General features: G+C 39.7%; 1 protein-coding gene across 9 annotated transcripts in view; it reads left to right on the top strand.

Moving 5' to 3' along the window:
- LOC130883478 (transducin-like enhancer protein 1) overlaps positions 1-20,660 on the top strand; it is an 89,851-nt gene that overhangs the window by 28,433 nt on the left and 40,758 nt on the right. For 2 of the 9 annotated variants that reach the window (XM_057783960.1, XM_057783961.1), the window contains exons 5-8: positions 3,622-3,684; positions 5,132-5,236; positions 18,072-18,276; positions 19,000-19,016. The exons of 1 other annotated variant lie outside the window; for it this stretch is intronic. In XM_057783960.1, the coding sequence (XP_057639943.1) occupies positions 3,622-3,684; positions 5,132-5,236; positions 18,072-18,276; positions 19,000-19,016 (390 nt within the window). Of the gene's footprint in view, positions 1-3,621; positions 3,685-5,131; positions 5,237-18,071; positions 18,277-18,996; positions 19,017-20,660 lie in introns of all 9 variants that reach the window. 6 more of the 9 variants (XM_057783963.1, XM_057783964.1, XM_057783959.1 and 3 more) reach the window with 5 other exon arrangements.

Here is a 20,660-nt window from a genome sequence, read left to right on the forward strand (position 1 = left end):
TCCTTTCAGCTAAAGATTATATCCTTCCTAAAAGTTTCTCATTCTTTTTTTTGGGGGGGGGGGTTCGAGACAGGGTTTCTCTGTGGTTTTGGAGCCTGTCCTGGAACTAACTCTTATAGACCAGGCTGGTCTCGAACTCACAGAGATCCGCCTGCCTCTGCCTCCCGAGTGCTGGGATTAAAGGCGTGCGCCACCACCGCCCGTCAAGTTTCTTATTCTTGACTCTGTTATCAAACCATTTCTTTAAGGATGTAATATGAAGAACAGAGTAAATAGCCACCATGATTACAAAAATATATGTACAAGGTAGCACACAGCTCTTGCAGAATTCTGCCCATTGTAGAAACAAAAAACTTGTTAATTTCATGGATGGTGATATTGTCTGCAGTTATCTTGGGGTTGGTTTACAGTTTTCAAATTTTATTGACTTATTTTTTTAATTAAATTAATTTACTTCCGTTATAATTTTCAGAAAATATATAAAATTGTTGTAGGTGTAATAACCTTGACTTGCCAGGAGGTGTCACAGTTATGGTAGTAAGGCATGTCCTAGATCAGTCCCTGAACTACCTGAGACTTAATTACTAACAAATTTAGTTAATTATTTAAGAGCAGCAATCCATATATGGAGAAGGTTTGAGTTGGGCAGAATATCAAGGAATCCAGAGCTTGCAGGCAGTTGCAAGCTGTGAGGTTACTGGCTGGAGCTTGGGCCAGGCAATCGTGGATCTGAACTGCGAATGCAAGCTGGAGCAGGTTGGCAGAAGCCAGAGAAGCTATGGAGGAGTTTCAGCAAATTGCCAAGGTCAGCAGTAAGTCCGCAGCTTAGTAGGTGGGACCAAACCACGCAGGGGCGTGGAAGATGGGAAATTGCCAAGTTGTCTTGAGTCAGGCCAGCAAAACAGTGCGTAGCTACATGCCAGACAGGTGTGTGGAGTACGGGGGAGAAAGCCACAGACAGGGGTCTGGGCAGGACCTGGCAATGGTGTAGACTGGCCATATACAAAAGAGTTCCACAGTAGTCCTGAATGGAGTATAACAAAGGTTTATTTATCTGGGGGATAAACTCATAGGAAGAATAGTCATCTTCAGTATTGTGCCTGTGCTGGGAACAGGAACTGAATCCAGCAGCCAAAAGGCCATGCAGGCTTTTCCTTCTCACTTACAGTACATGAGACCATGCCCAAAGTGGGCTGGTATCTTAAATGTTATTGACTCTGTTTTCATTCTTCCATATACAGTTATCCAATTTCATCAGAACCATTTGTTAACTGTTGTTACTTCCAGGATGTATTTTTTATTTCTTTGGAGTTTTATCCAGATCTTTAGTTCTATTCCATTAATCAATGTATCACTTTCCCTTACTATTGTTATTTTTTTATAGTATAATTTAAATCTCAGATAATGATACCTCCAGCAGTTTTTTTTTTTTTTTTTTTTTTTGGTTTTTCGAGACAGGGTTTCTCTGTGGTTTTGGAGCCTGTCCTGGAACTAGCTCTTGTAGACCAGGCTGGTCTCGAACTCACAGAGATCCGCCTACCTCTGCCTCCCAAGTGCTGGAATTAAAGGCGTGCGCCACCACCGCCCGGCCCTCCAGCAGTTTTGTTACTCAACATTCTTTTCATTCTTTAGCTATCTTAGTTTTCTGTATGTTTGTGTGTTACCATATGAAGTTTAAGATTAGTTTTTAATTTCTGTGAAGAATTTTGGTGAGGATTTCATTGAACCTATAGAAAAGCAATGTTAATCCTACTGCTCCTTTAAGTGTCTACTTTAATTTCTTTCTTCAGTTTCTTAAAGTTTTTGTTATACAAATCTTTCACTTGGTTAGAGGTATTGCAAGATCTCTTTTCAGACTACTGTGAAAAGTGCTGTTTCTCTGAGTTTTTATGAGTATGTTTGTCATTTGTATATAAGAAGGTTACTGGTTTGTATGTGTTAGTTTTTTATCCCGCTACTTTGCTGAAACTTCTTACAGCTGTAGCAATTTCCTGGTGGTTTCATTAGGGTCTTTTATGTATAAAATCCTCTTCTCTACAAATAAGGATGACTTCTTTCCCTTGATCTCTTCCAGTTGTCTTACTGCTGTAGATAAGACTTTGCATACTATATTGACTTCCTTGTCTGGTTCCTTATTTTAGTAGGAATGCTTTGAGTTTCTCTGTGTTTAAAGTGATGTTGGCTGTGGGCTTGCTATAAATTGTCTTTGTTATGTTGAGATATGTCCAGGGTATTTCTTTTTCTTTAGGACCTTTTATCATGAAGGAATGTAGGATTTTATTAAAGTCCTTTTGTGAGTGGGGAATTTTAAGTTAGCAGAGTAGTAGGCTGTAGTATGACATTTTCATGCTTATATGTCATATTTTGTGGATTCATTCCCCTTGGCTGCCCTCACGTATTATCCCTGCCATGCACCCTCTTGCTGGTCTCGTTTCCCCCTTCAAACAACCTCCTAGTTCTGCTTTAATGTCACATATTCTGTTAACCTCTCTACCCCCTGCAAAGTCTCTTCCTTCTTGATCATGATTCCCTTTGTACTTTCCCTCCCTCCATCCCTCATTCCTCCTTTCCTCTCTCCCTCCCTCCCTGTCTCTCTCTTTCTCAAACACATACGTACAGACACATATGCCACACACATGAACACGCATACACATGCACTTTTCTGCAGATGTTGTGATTTATCATTATGCTTGTACAAAATTCTGTTGTATATATGAACCACATTTCCTTGATGGACATCTAGGCTGGCTCCACTTCCTGACAATTGTCAATAGTGAGATTACACATGGTGCATTGACTTATCTAAGAGTGATATAGCTGGATCCTACTGTAGTTGTATTTTCAGTTTTTTAGGGTATCTCCACACTTGTGTAGTGACTGCAGCACTTTGCATTTGCACCAGCAGTGTATAGCGAATGGAAACAATGGAGGTGTCGGTACCCCTTCTTTTGCACCAGCAGTGTATAGCGAATGGAAACAATGGAGGTGTCGGTACCCCTTCTTTTGCTTTTGTGCTTTGCATCTTTGAAAGCCAGATCGCTTTGACATCATGTTTTTTTATACTACTTTCACTAAACTTGCTGTAACTGTAAAAATGTCCCACTGTATACCCTCAATGAGAAAGTCTTAGGGGCTTACCAACGCCAGATTGAATTGACCATATAACCTAAACCATATAGATTTCTTTCAAGTCATATACTCTATTTTTTATTTTGTTTTTAGTTAAAAATTATGTATGTGGTATTTTGCCAGCATGTATGTGTGTTCACCATGTGTGTGCTTAGTAATCACAGAGGTTAGAAGAGGGCCTGGAGCTGAAATTACAACTAGCTATGGACCACCATGTGGGTGTTGGGAGTGGACCTGAGTCCTCTGGGAGAGCAGCCAGTGCTTTTAACCTGACTCATCTCTCCAGCTCCTTCATTATCTTTTAATTAACCAGTAAAATGTTCACTAGTCTTAGGGAGCACTGCTATCTATTGTTTATCTCCAGGTAATTATTTGTACTGTGGCTTAAGGAAATACTTTTCTGTCCTCTGGAGTGAGGGTTGAAGACTCAGGTTTCACTTTCTGAACTAATTGGGAGGTGTTCTAAACATATATGTGGCTTTGTCTTTGTAGACTGAAATCGCCAAGAGATTGAATACCATTTGTGCACAAGTCATCCCATTTCTGTCTCAGGAAGTAAGTAAAATGTTCAGCTGTTAAAGTGCAATTATATTGCTTCTCTGTTTTCAAATTAGTCAGTTTTAAGACGTGAATTTTATCACAAGGAACAAGTGTGATGAACATCTGTTATTTGAAGTGTGTCAACTTTGTCCTTCTGTCTAAGGCATCTAAGGGCAGGCTACTGGAGGGGTGTCATCTTAACCTCAAATTATTATTGTTGTTGTTATTATTATTATTAGAAAACTGCACAGCGACTATCAAGCATAAAGAAAGCTTTGGTGTGTGTGTTTGCGTGCATGCGACTGTCTGAATCTCATTATGATGAACTCATTAGGTAGACCAAGGTGACCTCAAATCAAATTCACAAGAGATGTGCTTGCCCCTCCCTCTTCAGTGCTTGGATTTAAGATTTGTCCCAGTACTCCTGGATGTGTGTATGTTTAAGTAATAATTGCTTGATAGGATTCATACCCTTTTGTGTTTTCTTGAATTGACATGAAAGTTGACTGCATTAGGTGGGTTTATATGAAAGTAGGCAGGCAGTTCATTTGTCATCTTCAATGAAGGACTCCCTCTGAATATGTTAAGTCAACTCAAACCACATGGCTTATCTGTGTTTCTGAGTCAAAACCATGTGAATACTCGTTTCATCTTTATGATGATTATCATCTGATATCTCTATGGAATGCATATGACCCAGCATTGTATTTCAGTTTTGCTTTGAAAGTTTTATCTTCTTTCTGGGCACAGGGGAATAGTATGTGAATATGAGTGTATGATGCCATGGGGGAGGCACTGCTGGTGGGGTGTAGAGTTTTGGAGTTGGCTGTAGAGCACCCTGTGCTCCCTCTATAGATTTGCTGCCAGCTTTCAGTGCCCTTGGCTTCCCCCAGCCTCCTCAAATTGACTGTGGCTATATTTCAAATATGTGTAGTGTTGGGGAGTGGGCAAAGTGAGTTTTTATTCTCTAAATTGAAAACGGTGCTTTCTCCTTGGAGGGTAAAACGCCAAAAGGCTAAAATAAATAACACGGAGAATTCCCATAGCTTTTTAAAAATTTTCTTATGAGTCTAGATTTTTTTTTTTTTTTTTTTTTAGCAGAGAAACCACAGTGACTGATTGTGTTTTTAGTATCAAGATGGGTGTTTGAATTGTTTCGAACGTCATGTGCCCAAACACCACTGTAAACTCCTGTGAGCTATGACAGGCCTCCCTGTCCTGGTCTCTGTAGTATCTATCCAAAGCCTCTAGTTACCGTTCTTGATATCCCTTCTGATGTCCTTACCCCACTAGGTCAGTGGTGACTGGAACCCTTCAGAAATAAATGGTAGCACCATCCCATTGTCCCTTCTTTGTGTTCTGTAAAGTGACACATGCATGAGGACCTGCTTATCTGTCTGTCGGAATGAACAGGGAAGTTCTTAGCTGTTGCTAACACATTTTCTTCTCCTTGTTTTCAAAGCATCAACAACAGGTGGCCCAGGCTGTCGAACGTGCCAAACAGGTGACCATGGCAGAGTTGAATGCCATCATCGGGGTACGTGGCCTACCAGGTCTACCTCCTACAGTGTGTATCATCAGCTTTCATTTCTTTATGGTTTGATGGCATAACACACGTACATACACAAAACTAAGCTTTTGTAAATTAGAGATGATTTATTTGATTAATAAGGGAGGGTGAAAGGGGGTTTGGATGTGTGTGCAGATATGTAGGGAAGAAGACATAGTAGCCCAAGGAGGGTGCGAGGAGTAACACTAGAAGAGGAATCAAAATAACTTGTAAATCTTGTGATACTTAAAACCAACCTTGCTGTTAGTGAGGCAGAGGATGCAGATCAGTTTCTAAACACTTTCCTTGCTTCTATCTGGTACTGTTCTACCATAGTGAGGTCAGTATAGGACTCTGAATTATCCCTGGAGTTGCCTTTGCCTTTTGCTTTCTGGGGCACTGGAACCTCTGTGGTTGTTTGGTTCTTCTTTCCTATGTCCCTTTTATGAATTTTAAAGTGGCACACCAATGAAAAGCTCCCTCACCAGGGAAGGAGTGTTAATTGTCTGCCCTAGTGCTCTGTGACCTTTCAGGGTTCACCTCTCCTCTGGAGTTTAGCCATCTCTTCTTGCTGGTATAGCTGGTTTCTGTTGTCAATCACAAGTCATTTGTTCTGCATTAAGGGATCTAGTGAACGAGGCCTTCTGTCTCTTTCTTTGTTGGAGTTCGGCCCCACCCACGGTAGGACCTAAGGTGGTTCTCATGTGCTCTGCCCCTTTTAGACTAAAGGAAAGAAGTGGCTGAAATTGGGGAGGGGAGGGCTTTATTTTATTCATATGTGAGTTCCTCGAATGGATTCAAAATCACTCATTTATCAATTTATGTTAATTGCTTGTGAGAAGATGCCCTGCTGGTCTTTATAGTTCCCTCAGACACTTTGTAATGATAATTAGACATGCTGCTGTAGGGATTAAGAGTGCCATAGTCCAGTGCTGTGACAGACAATGGAACCAGTTAATCTATCAAGGTTTAAAATTACATCCCCACTGGAGATGGGAAAAACACAAGAGCCGAGGAGGATTAAAGAATGAGCCTCAGCTTGAAAACCCTCCTTTCATCACTTTCTCAATTGCAGATCTGCAGTTGGGGTGCCTGTGGTAAGCTATTGGCAGTCAATTAGGTGAAATAAACTGGGAGGGTGACCTTCATTTCCTTTTAATAGCTTTTTCCTCCGTGAACCAGGGAGTTTCAGTGGATTTTCAGCTTAGATTTTATTCAAGCCGCTTTATTGCACTTGACAGCTTAGCTCTGCATAAACAGTTCTCCCTCCTTCCCCCAGGTCTGGCTCTGTCTTTCTTCCCCTTCTGTATCACATTTTTTGACTGTTACTTAGTGGGCTCTCTAATCACATTCAACAAAAAACACAATTATGCCTGCGTTTGTCTGCTGCCCTCTCTACCCTTTTCTTGTGTAATGAATTGCTTTATTTCAGAGATCAAATCAAATATTCACTGGCATTTTTGCACGTACTGTGTTTGATTAGAAGAGACTAATAGCAATTGTACTTGTAGCTAGAGCAAGGAATTTTTTAACCCAAATGACTGAGGATGGAAAAGCCTGTTTTGATTAAAAGAAAACATATGCAAAGCAGATCTCAAGGGCCCTGTTCAACTTTGTGGGACATGTTTGTTTTCTGATAGGCTCTAATTTTTTACATGTAATTTTACTGGTTTTTCTCTGACAGTGCTAGGGATTGAACCTGGGGCCGCATACTAGTACAGCACTCTGCAAGTGAAGTACATGGCTAGCTATGTGTAATTTTTCAATAATAAAAAATTGAGTTTTGAGTTCTCAAAGACCTCAAACCCTGAGAGTCTTCTTTGGATCTGCATTTCAGAAGGGGGAAATATATTCGCCAGATACTTATAATTAATATTCATTTTGAATAGAATCAGAAAATAAGAATAGGTTATTTTAGAAGGGTGGATGCCTTGCACATTTTATGTATGGCTTTAGTTCAGCAAAACATGTTAAGATTATCAAGACAGGTTAGCTTTGATAGCTTAGCAGTAATAACCCAAGTTGATGAATTGGGCCCAATGCAAGAATTAATGCATTGTGGTGTGTCCAGTATTGGGATCAGTATATTAATTTATGACAGGCTCTTTGAATACTTTCAGTGATCAGAAATAGCCTGTCTTTTACTTTGGCATACGCTTGATTTTTGCTTGAAAAGAATTACATACATCCTGGAAAATCAAAGTAGCATAAAATTGGGCTGACAATTCAATGGACCTTTGCACTCCTTCATTGCACATGCAGTGTGCCAGCTTGTCTGGCCAGAGGGGAGGAAGCACTGGGAGACTGTTCATACAGCAGCTGTGCAGAGAAAATGCAGCCTGTTTGATAGCAGCTGTCAGTATTGTTCTGGGATGGGTTAGGGTGAAGAACAATGGAGGAGGCCAAGCTCTTCATCTTCATTGACTTTCAGACTAAGAAAAGAAAAGGTTTAGACGTCTATTTCAAGTGTGAAAGATCATGAAAGAAAACCCTTTAAAATGCAAATGGACTGAAACCATCACCTTCCGTTTAAGGTACCGTCAAGACCCTTAAGGTTTGCTTGGCCAGGCTAAAGATATTTTGTTTTAGCAGAGTAACTTGGTCTTGTCAAGGCCATCAAACTTTTGGTGAGCTCAGCTTATGTTCCTGGCCTCTCCAATCTAGGAGACATACTAAACTTCAGTTTTTTTCTACTTGCCTTCTACCTTTATGTAGAATATTAATATTTAAGGAACAGTTTTCACGTAGTTAATTTTTGGATTAACTACTGAAATATTCTTGTTACTTTTTTTTATTTAAGAAATGATTTTACCATACTCTGGCTGACTTGCAAATTACTGTGTAGACTATGCTGGGAGTCAGTTCACAGAGAGCCACATGCTTCTGCCTCCTGAGTGCTACGATTAAAGGTCTCCACACCTTGCCTTTTGTTGACCTGTTACAAGCAGCTTTTATAGCAGATAGCACTGCTTTTTGAATCATACTTCTCAAAATCTTTTGCTGCTGATGTGTTCTATTATAACAATTTCAAGAAAGTTTATTAATTTTTTAGCTTGATTTTATTTGTGTGGTGTGTGTGTGTGTGTGTGTGTGTGTTGATTCTCTCCTTCCACTATTACATGTATTTCAGGGGACAAACTGGGTCACTAGGCTGACAGGTAAGCACTTTTCTGCTGAGTCACTCACCCAGTCCATAGGATTTTTAGTTCAATGTTTCTCTCCACGTATTAGTACTAAATTTTCATTGTTCCATCTTGCTCTTCTTCCTCCAAGTTCATCTGTCCTCACCTTCTTTCAAATTTATTATTTCTTTAATTAATTAATTAATTAATTTTCCATCTCCCGCCCTCTCTTCCTCCCTCACATGTGCTCATGCACATACACATGCACGTGCCTACTTTGTGTTGTTCCTATGTGTTTAGGGCTGACCACCTTGGATTAGATAATTATCAAGAGCTTGCAGATTATCACTTTTAGCAACCATTAATTGATTTTAATCTCTTCATCTATGGGTGGGGCCTGGTGAGATTTCCCTATCCCCATTGGTATGTCAGCCAGTGTTGTCATTGTGCAGGTCTTGTTTTCGGTTGTCATGTTGTTGAGATTTCATGGATGCAGCTTGATCTCATACAGCTATAAAGCTTACTAACCACAGAAATCTCTTGCATAGCAAGAAAACACCAAGGGTGCAATACTGCCACTTATAGCTTGGCAGTTACCAACAATTATCTAATTGAACGTAAGACGCACTGTAACGGGCAAAAAAAAAAAAGGGAATTCATGCCTTATGCTGTAAACCCAGCCTGTTACATGAGGCTAGTTAGGTCATGGACCTTAGGAGAACCTACTACTGCCGCTTTATAATATCCCAAATTTATTCATATACTTACTTATCCTTAGAGCCACTAATCAGAATAGCTCTCACCCCTCATCAAAGAAGCTTCTTTTTGTAGCAGTTGGAGGCCTTTAGAGTGCAAAGATTTTAGTTGGCTCAGGTCTGATTGGTTTCACACACAAACAGAAAACACTGCATTGTAGGAAAGGGAGTACATTCATTTGAGACCTTGTTCTTGAAGGAAGAACCTATAGCAATATTCTTAAAACTTTTTTCAATAAAATTTGAATTTTTATTAACCTTAAAATCAGCTGTTCATGTTGTAATATCTTATTAGTGGGGTGGCTAATATCTACCTGAAACATAGACTTAAAGAACTTCAGGGTGATCCCATGTTCCGTTTGAGATTGGAACTAAAAGCTCCTTTTACCCTGCTCAAATTTAATTTAGAGTGAAATAAATTTTTTTCAATCAGGTTATATCACAAAAATTTACTGTGGATTTCCATATGCTGTAAGCTACACAGCTGCATGTTTTTCCCCACTTAATACATGTTTTCTGTGCCATGAAATACATATGTCTGTAATGTCTATCCTGATCACTATGGCTCCTTCATATATCAAGTAACCACACTTCACAAGGAACATGTGGTTTCTGCCATCCAGTATGTTCTTTGCTTTTTAGTATATTTTACTGAATACTGAGAGAAGATAGTTGGTTTTTGAGTGAAAATAATGTAATAATAAAAGCTGAGAGCCATTTTTCTCTTAATTTAAAGAAAACAATTTCTTGGTTGTATATTTTTATTTCTAATCACTTGTTCCCTAATTTTCTGGCGTTCATACACTGTAGATAGGAACATTTTAGTTTCCTAATCTGTAGCTAGATACTTTTTGAGGAGCTAAGACCTTGGCTGGAAACCCTTCACCCAGCACGTGATTCCACTTTTATGAACTGCAGTTTTGTCTGTCTTGTTTCTGCGTGTTTATGATAGATTTCTGAATGTAGTTGCCTAAGCTTTGGGGTGTGCTCTTGTTTGTGTGGTTGCTGTAGGTTGTCATCTATCACCTTGCCCTTTTCATGAGTTTCATGTGTTTCCTGGAATGCATGGCCTTACAGTATGATGTGATTTAGCAGTGAAAAGGCACTGCTGCTCGCTTTCTGCAAACCTAGACTTTGAATGTGCTGTATAAGCATTTTACTGCTGAGCTAACCCTCCAGCCTCTGTTTAGCTTTAAAATGAGGACAAATGGAGACAGAGTTAGGACAGACCAGTGTTGTTTTATATACTCAACAGAAGAGTACTCTGCTATTGTGATTTTGGGAGTTACAGGAGAGATTGCTATCCACAAAGTACTAGCTCTTTTGGATTTTGGCCTCACTGTTGATTGAATAAGAAAATCTGAACAGTTACCTTTGCAGTATCTGAACTCTGGGAACTCAAGAAATTGGGACTAACCTAGGTAAACTTACTCTTCTTGGTAAATGATTCGGATACACTGTGACTTATTTTTCATGCATACAATTTCTATGAAGACCAGGATGGCTTCAGTTATTGGTTAAACTTTTACATTCCTGCTTTATAGGCAAGCTTGTACCTCTCTATACTTGAAAACAACTTTGTATAAACAACTTTATTTGGAGTATTGTGTGCTAGGTAGCTGTGTACTATGTGTATGTTTGTGTATGGTGTGGCTGTATATCTGCAGAGGGAAGAGACTGTATGCCTAAAATAATCAATTACAGACCTGAAAGGGCCACCACTGTTACATGAGGTGCTTAGTTCAGGAATCAGCACACTTTGGATTATCCTTCTCCTTTAATATAGCTGTCAGCTATCGATGAGATTGTAGTGTGTGAAGTTTAAAGAGGATGAGCTTCTTATTCTTTACGACTATGCAGCTAATCCCTGGAAAGCCCATCTTAAATCCAGCCGTTAGTGCCTTTCTAGATGAGTAGGTGTCCTGCTACTCGAAGACCGAAAAGATACAATAAATGTATGTCTTCTAGTCCCAAAGACTGAAGCCTTCTTAAATCACAATAGTCTAGCTCTTAATTAAATTTGCAAAGGCAACAGTACATGGAAGTCCTACCCTTTTTTGGCCCCCATCCCTTCTTTCCTCATAAAATGGTCTCACTGTATATATATATAGCTCAGGCTGGCCTTCGTCTCAGATCCACCTGCTTCTTTCATATAAGGATGTGTATAGCACCACACCCAGCTAGAAAAATCATTCTTTCTGTGTATACTATTCTCCATTTTTAATTGGCTTATTTTTCTTTATTTCTTTTAATCTATAACTATCTGTACTCTGTCTCTTTAAAGACTTTATCCTTTTTTTAAGACATTAACTTTATTTTTTATATATATATTTTTCTCTCTCTCAGTCTGATATTTTTGTTAGTTTTTTTAAATAGAATACTATCTAGTATCTCAAATAGATCTGGAATTGGCCTTGCTGTCTGGATTTTCCCACAGTTAATATGCATTTTAGTTAGTAAACAAGTTGCTGGTATGTTTGTTTCTTTTAATTAGCACCCTGCTAACTGCTACTATATGAATTTTGGTTGATTCCTTGATAAAGGCATTTCATAAATAAAAATGTTTTTAAAAGGGAAAAACTGCTCCATAGAAAGTAAAACATCCCAATTTAGAGGCTAAACATGTACATGGGTATGTTTTTTTTTTAATTGAGATACAGTTCACATTAAATTGACCCCTTTTGTTATACAAATCATTAGTATATTCAGTCATTAATATTTCCTTCTAAAATATTTTGATCACCACTGAACAAAGCCTTGTATTATTATCATTGACTTCCCATGTCTTCTAACACTTAGTGGCCATCAGTTGGCTTGTTCAAGACACTATATAAATAAATACATATGTAATCATTTATATTTGGCTGATTATTTTAAAAATTAGATTTATTTCAGATAGTGTGATGTCTTCGAGAGTCACCCATGTTGTTATAAATGGTTGGATTTCCTGGGTTTGCTTTGGTTGACACAGGATTTTGCTTCAATAACCCAGGCTGGTCTAGAATTTGTGATCCTTCTGTCTTAACCTTGGGTGCTGAAATTAGGGGCCTGGGCCATCATACCTCATTGCGTTTGCTACTTTTCCAAGACTATATATATGTATCACGCTTTCATTGTCTAGTCACGTATTGGTGAATTCAGTTGTTTGTGTATCTTAGCTGTTGGGAATGATACTGTAGTGAGTATATAAGTGCAGATGTCTCTGAGAAAACTTTATTTCCCTCAGATGTATCTCTGAGTAGGGTCTCTGCATCACATGGAAGTTCTGTTTTTAACTTTACTTTTTTAGAAGCTGCCCAGTATTTTCTATAATGATGTTGCTAGTGTAGATTCCTAGCAACACATAGGTTCACTTTTCTTTATACCTTTTATTAGATAAAAACTGGTCTGGTTTCTTTTTGCTATCTCCATCCTGACAGGCATCTCAATGCCTCTCATACTAATCAGACTGAGCACTGATGAAGCAATGGGAAGCCTTTTTACATTTCCCTGATGACTCATCTTTTGAGAGTTCCTCGTGTTTGTTAAATTGTTTTGTGTTGAGCTAAGTTCAGATGTATGGCTCGTATATACTTTCTCCAATGTCATTTTCTGGGCCTCTTAGTGCATTACTACTTTATCTTTATTGTTTACAAGTGGCTGGAGTGGCTGGAGATTTCTTGGCCCCAGTAAGCAGCTTCTTTTTGTTTGTCACCCTTGTTCCTCTTATAGAGAAAAGCCATTCATGTAATAGGAAGTTTTTAGGCAGCTCCTATAGTGGCCTTGATGTCACTGCTACCAGACAGACACTTGATTATGTACTGAACAAATTTATTGTTTTCTTCTGTCCTCTACATCCCCAAGGTAAGAACTAAGTGTTTAACTAGAAACTAAGGAAAAATGTTCTATAGAGTTTAGCAATACCACTTGTCAAGTCTTGGCTTCCTTACAACTGTTTACCTACATGTTGTTGTCAGTGCTGTTTGCTATAATTTTGGCATGGAGATGCCAGCTGAGGAGCTTTCAGTCCAGTTGGGTTAAGTATGATTTTGTTACATGATTTTTCCTGGGTTTGTAAAATGAATTAAATTTCTGGAATCTGGTGAGTGGTAGCTTGGAGTTTTAAGTTTATCCATAGTTTGTGTCCTTTCTGGGTAGCTCTGTAGTGATGTACTCCATTGCACTTGTGATTTAGAACAAAAGTCCCAGTGGCCACAAACACCACTGCAATATAGTTCCGAATGTTAACAGTACAGCCAGGTTCTTTATAGCATAGCTAATATAGCCAGATTCTAATAGCATTACTTTATTTCTTGTGGGTTTCCAGGATCCTTAACTCAGGGTTTGGTTTGTTTTTGTCTCTCACTCAGCCTGTTCCCAATTCTTTTAGTCAGAGATTGACACTTCACATCACTTTTCTAGATGTCAGAACACTCTGGAAGCTTTCTGGGTGTTCCCTTTTATGATAGTCTTTTAAAATCTTCCCTTCTTTATTGTTTGAATTTTCAAGTTGTTAGGAAGGTGAGCTTTATAAATCAAATTTTCTTTTTATAAACCTGTTTATAATTCTGGTGTGTGTGTGTGTGTTTGTGTGTGTGACACCAAGGCCCGCACAGAACTTAGCATTTAGTGAAGAATAAACATAAATATCTAAACATTCTGTCTTTTCAAGTGCCTTATCACATTCGATTTTATTTGGTGCTAGGGATGCAGCTACATTCCTGGCCCTTAGTTTATTTATTGGTTATTGTTTTTGAGAAAAGTCTTCCTATGTAGCCCAGGTTGGCATCTATCTTGCCCTAGCTTGCTGTGAATGTGCCCTGGCTGTCAGGTGGCTACTGTGTTCATGAAGTATGTGTGATGGGGTGCATGCATTTTTAGCTCTAGGGGAGGTCAAAAGATGACTTTATAGTATTGGTTCTTTTCTTCTACTCTTACATTGGTTCTTAGAATTGAATTTAGGTCACCAGGCTTGCTTACAGGTGCCTTTACCCACTGAGGTATCTTGACAACTCCAAGGTTTCTTGGTTCTTTGAGGTATGACAAAAGACTTGCTTGGTGGTGATAGTTAATGCTTGAGTATTGAAAAGCATTAATGTTTTAAATGGCGGTTTGCAGAATCACTTTGGAGGTAATAGTAGGTGGAAAACAACAGTGACCAGTTTCTTTCAGCACTGGTGGCATTTTGACCCCCCTGATTGTCTTCTGGAGAGCGCACTGTGCAATGAAGGATGTTTAGCATCATCTTTCTTCAGACACAGGATGCTAGTAGCACTCGCCTCCTGTTTGCCCATGTCTCCAGATGTGCCTGTCAAGTTGTTCTGTTTGAGAACCACTGGTCTTGGGTGGTAGCAAGAGAAATGTGCTATTTTAGGAAAACCATCCTCTTCAAAAACGTCTTGTATGTGTTTGCACTGTTGGAGATTGAATGAATAGGCATGAGCATGCCAGGCTTCCCTCTACCATTAAGCCTGACCTCCAGGCTTTAAAATTCTGCTTTAGAATGACAGCTGAACAACACACTATTTGTCTTGTTCCTCTATATAGTATAAACCTCAACTTAAAGGTCTGATTTTTTTTTTTTTTTAAAGTAATGTCTGGATAGGAGTTTGAATTATCTCATCCTTGCTGCTGTGTTGAAAAAAGTGACAGATGACATTTGAGTCTGGGGAGGGCAGGTGCATAAAATATTTCTAAATGGTAGAACTATTATGTGGCTGTCTAGCAGTGCCAATATTATATTTGTCCTAAGACATGTTTTTAAATGGTATTGCTGCTTTTGCTCTGGGTAAGGGTGATATGTACCAGATTGTCTCTGGAAACTTTGTTGAGAGAAAATGTTCCTTTCATAACAGATGGAGTCAGGTTTGGGCTGCCCTTCTGTAGTTAACTTATTCTGATATAAGCCCTCTTTGTAAATAAATATTTTATCTTAAGCCTTTACTTTTTCAATATTATGTACTTTTAAAAGAAAGGCCAATGCTGTGTCTGGGAACATGATTGCCTTTTACAAGTCTCCTTGGAAGAGAGCAGGGATACAGGAACAAGCATTAAGAAGTGAATCTGAGAGGAGGTGTGCTCATGAAACCAAAGAACTAGATTGTCTTTATCCCTGCCTTGGGCTCCATGGTAAAAGTGAATTTATGACTGAGTACATGGAATTGTGTAATTTCAAGAGTATTCATCTTGGCTACACTGGGAGAAAAACACAGTTGTCTTTGGAGGAGGTTGCCTTCTTTTTCCTTGTGCTACAAATGTGAACTTGACCTTGTTTTTAGGTAGCTGAAAAGGTCTTAGTGCTTGTGGTTCTGAGCACTGTGTCATATATCTCTTTGAGCCCAGTGCCTACACACCCTACCATAGGTGAGAACTCAGATGGGATAGTGAACGTCAATGTTACTCTGGCTCGAGAGGCAGATGGGAGGTATACATTCAAGGTTTTGGAGCCTAGAGTGCCTTGATGGCTGTGACCCATCTCTTTCTTTGTTCTTCAGGTTTACTACTTCATAATATTTTGTTTTTATAAATTATGTAATTTTATTTATAAGAAATATTTTGTTTGAAGCAAAAAGGCTTTCAGGTTTTCTAAGCCAAGGATGGATGAGTCCAGTTACTTCTAGGTAACAGTCAACTGGTTTTGCAGGGCCTGGAGAAAATAGGACAGGGTAGAAGTGGGAGGTTTCTGGGGCCAGTTAGTCTGTTGAATACTCCCATTGATCGTCATTACCTAACACTTCGGTTTAACCACATAGAACTACTTCACGGCTATGAAAAAGTTCATGGTTAAGTAAGCTGAGCCCTCTTTAATAGTGTATTATAATCTGCTTTTTAGAGTGTTTTTGTTGTTGTTGTTGTTGTTGTTCTTAAAGTTAGCTTGGATTTTGGGGGAGAAAGTCTTTACAGTGTGTATGTCATACTTGTTTCCTACCACAGATTTGCTACCAACTAAAATCCTGTCTCTGAGTCCTTAGCCATTGGTTTCATCCTGCAAGTTTGTAGATGGAAAGGGGTGTCATGCTGTGGCTGTCTGTTCCGCTCTGTGCAGTCTCTTTCCCTCTAATCAATGCTGTGCCTAATGACCCGTGGTGGGCTTGTGTTTGCTTCACTGCTTCTTCGAAGCTGGACGTGGCTCGTGCTCGCCACGTAATGATAGTAATTGCTAGTAGGGCAGACCTGCTCTTCATCCTCCTCCAAGCACATTTCTTGTGGCAGGTGTCTCGTTTCTAATTAAGTGCTAATGAGCATGCCTACTGGACCGCGATGCTACTGCCAGCTTCTTCAGTTTTATGTCTCACTGCTGCCGAGCTCTGAGAAGGTGACAGAGCAAGAATTAGTGTCTTTTGGATGACAGGAAGGTGATTTTACATGTAAAGAAACTGTGATTGTGAGCTCAAGGGGAGAATGAGTAATTTATAAATAATTTCCAAGAATGCTATTAATGTGTCTACTTAGACCTCACCCGTTTTCCATTTACCCCTCTAATTAAAACTAATTCTCTTAGTAAGGAGTGGCAGTTTGAAAAGAAAGTGGGCTCCTAAAGATTTTTAAGGGTGCTGAGAGTGGTTGAAGATTTACTGTAAAATCACTGGTTTTCAGTGCTTAAGATATTGCTTTTTGTTTATTCTTGAGGGTAGGAAGCACATCTGAAATGGAATTACATGGATTTCTGGTGTGGGTGGAGGCTGTGAGGAGTTCAGTGTTCCTGTGTGTTCCAGTGAGGAGGAGGCAGTAAATAAATAAACAGTTCCGTCTTGAGAAATCAATACGGATTAGAATCTAAAGCATTTTCTAACATTAAACCGGCGACATTGAGATTTAACTGTTTTTACTGTCAAAAACAAATTCTACATTGGAGAGCTGAGACACATCCAGATAGATGGTTCACGGCTACTTCTTGTATATTTAAGTGTAATACATGAGAACAAGAGAAGGGTTTCTTACGGACAAGTTTATAACTTCTGGAGTGGGTTAGGTGGAGGCCAAGTGGACCTTAGAAAAGGGAAAAAAAAACCTGAGAATGGGGGCACCTGGGGTTCTCTAGATCTCTGCAGTCAAAAACTGTTTCTCAGGGTTTCAGCCTCTTAGTCTTAGCACTTTGTTCTCTAACGTAAAAGAGGTTTGTGGGGCTGGATTTCAGGAAGAAGGCTTGGGTAGAAGGATTCTAAAAAAATTGGCTGCAGGGTTTCTTGTAGCAGTCAGAAGAGTAGGTACCATGTAGAGTAGTTTGGGTCAAGTGCAGCGCTCACTGACACTTTTTCACGCTACTGAACCTCAACGAGTTCCCAGCCCATGGTGCTTGTTTGCTCTGAGCAATGGGGATACCATTGCTTCCTTACAGTTATCAGAGGGCTTGCTGAGTTAAGGACACAAGTGCAGGGTGTCTTCCAAATGCCAGCACTTACTGCTTTCTGGATTTTGACTTTTACTCATGGCATCATTGTGATAGTTAATGTTGGGTAAAATGTATTCATTTTCTAAATAGTGTAGTTACTTCCTTGTGGGATACCTGTGTTCCCTGATTAACTTCAGCAAACTCAGAATCAGTGCACAGCTTAGATTCAGTGACATATTGGCACTTAGAATGTAGATGAGATCCGCACATCAATCTTTTAAAGTAGCCGGACTTGCCTAATAATAAAGTTTTATTGTCCAGGTTGGTTACAGTATAAAGTGACAGGTGTAGACTCTAGGGTTAGATTTTGGGATTGGCTGGGGGTGAGTACTGATGGGCAAAAACTTTTGATGAGTTAAAAGCACTAACCTCATTTCCTCTTTCCTACCTCTGTCTCCATTCCCTTCTCTATGTCCAACTTCTGTTCTTTCTTACACCTTCTGTTATTTCTTATTTTCTCCTGGATGGTTTCTCTGTCACCACCACCACCACCACCACCTTCTCCTCTTCCACCTCGTCTCTTCCTCCTCTTCTTCCTTTTCTTTCTTTTGTTCTTCCTTTTTCTGCCCTTCGTCCTCTTCTATTTCTCCAACCACTGCCAACAGCAGCAGCAGTTGCAAGCTCAGCATCTCTCTCATGGCCATGGACCCCCAGTACCTCTCACGCCTCACCCTTCAGGACTTCAGCCTCCAGGCATCCCACCCCTTGGGGGCAGTGCCAGCCTTCTAGCGCTGTCTAGTGCTCTGAGTGGGCAGTCTCACTTGGCAATAAAAGATGACAAGAAACACCACGATGCAGAACGCCACAGAGGTGAGAGGCTGGGCAAGCCAGATTAGGCTTTGCTCTCATACTCAGACAGTGCTGCAGAGCTGTGCCTCGCTGTGGAAAGCCCCAGCCCCACACAGAGAGCAAACAGTGAGAGAACAGGAGCTGTCGAAAAGCTTTCCACTGACACTCAGTTCACCCTGCCACTCTTCAAGGTTTGCTGTGGGCAGCTGTGGGTTTTTCTGTCTTGCTAGCCTGCAGGCATCCTGACATCTTGGTAACTGCCTTTTTAATGCCAGTGGCCTGTACCATATTATGGAGAACTGTTAACTGCTTAATTGGGTAATTTTCAAAGAAAGTGATGTTTGTTAAATGGGGCGAAATAAGAAGTTAAATTTGAAAGTGAATGTGTTCAAATGAAAGGCTTGACAGTTGCATCTGTTACTAGTTTTGTAGGCTTTAATCCTAGTATGCATTAAATATTGGGCAAATTGCACTTGACTAATTTTTTGAAGAAAAGTAATTTATTCTGTCAAGAAATTAAAAATAGGCTTTGTGTATGGTTAAACTGTAAATCTTATGTTTACAAAATACTGTAATTTTCAGGAAATCACTGTATTAGGAATGTGCAATGACTTATATAAATAAAGCCATTTTTAAAACTGCCTGGGGCCTGTGTTCTAATTATTCCCCCCTTTTTTTATTTCTGTTCTTGCCTCTGTGTCTGAACGGGCGTGTCTGTGCGTTTCTTGGTAACCTCGGAAGCAGACAGAGAACCGGGCACGGTAAGTACCCCAGCGCCTGTTGCACATGAACACAGATCCAGTTGCGTCCCAAACTGCCTTTCTTCGAACACAAGCACCAAACAGACACACAGACGCCCCGTGTGTAGAGACCTGGGTTCCTTCTTTTTTTTTTTTTTTTTTTTTTAATCATTTTATTGCCGGGCGGTGGTGGCGCACGCCTTTAATCCCAGCACTCGGGAGGTAGAGGCAGGCGGATCTCTGTGAGTTCGAGGCCAACCTGTCTACAAGAGCTAGTTCCAGGACAGGAACCAAAAGCTACGGAGAAATCCTGTCTCGAAAAATCCAAAAAAAAAAAAAAAAAAAAAGTCATTTTATTTCTTTGAGTGCTTGCCCTCTTGTTTCTTTTATAAACTTGGCCTTTGAGGAGAGGTGCCTGCTCAGATTGTTTGCTGTGATTCCTTACTACTCAATGTATAGCCCAGACCTGCTTAAGTATGCATTATATGTGCAGTCTAGGATCCATGTAGTTAGGAGAATATTCATTTTTCTCTTAACATCACCTTTACAGTTATTGCCCATATGTGAATGAATTACTGTTATTTCTATCTAAACAGTTTGTTTTCCTCTGTGACTGCATCTTAGTTGCTAATTTTCCATGTCTGTTTTTCCTCTGCCTTTTTTTTTTTTTTTGTATACTTTTTGTTCAAGTCTAAACTTGATCTAAATTTCCCTTAGAGCTAAGACTGTCTGGCAGCCATAACTTCTTAAAAGCGTAGAGCTTCAAAGACAGGGCTGTGTGTTTATAGAGCTCATCTTTTCACGTACCCTTTCATGTGCTGGATGGCTTGCACATGCCGGTTAATGAGAGAGAGACACATTTTAAGGATGCAGAGTGAGACCTGCTCTTGCCCTACAGATTCTTCCTGCTTATCTTTAAAGCATGGTCTAAAAAAATGAAATGGGATGCTGAGTTTTAAATCATCCCTTCTCTTTTTTCTTTCTTCCTTTTCTTCTTGTGCTGAGAACTGAACCCAGGGCCTCATGCTTGGAAGGAGAATTATATATTGTGGAACTTGCTCCCAGTGCTGTCCTCACTCCCCAGGTGTGCGTGCATGCTCGTGTGTGTGTGTGTGTGTGTGTGTGTATGTGTATCCCGGGAATTGAATTCAGGTTGTCAGGTTTGCTGGCAAGTGTCTTTACCTTCACACACACACACACAATCCTATGAGCTGTGCCTCACATTGTAGCCCCGAGTGCTGGGTCATAGCTGTGATCCAACATCTTGGACTTTTTGGCGTATAGAAAGAAGATTGCACTTTGACAAGCTAAGTATCCGCTACCACCTTTCAATTTAGAATAGGAACTGCTTTAAAATTTCTCTTTGAGATAGCTACTTCTGTACTTCTTGTATAGGGATTTGTCAAGGGATATGGGTAATTATTAAGCGGAGAGGTAGTTAGGTTTTAAATTCTTGTAGTGTAGGGTTTTCTAGGTGGTTTTAGCAGGAAAGGAAGAAGACAGACAAAAGCTTTAACTGGGAACTAAAGTACTTGACAGACAAGAGTTTAAGGTTGAGGAAATTGGCTTTGAGTTATGAAGTGACCTTGATGTTTTGTTATTTTGGTTTCATTGTAGACTGTTGTCTTTTCCTCCATGTTTATTCAGTGGAGTACAACATTTTAA

Source organism: Chionomys nivalis, chromosome 11 (assembly GCF_950005125.1).
Source record: "Chionomys nivalis chromosome 11, mChiNiv1.1, whole genome shotgun sequence".
Taxonomy (NCBI): Eukaryota; Metazoa; Chordata; class Mammalia; order Rodentia; family Cricetidae; genus Chionomys; species Chionomys nivalis.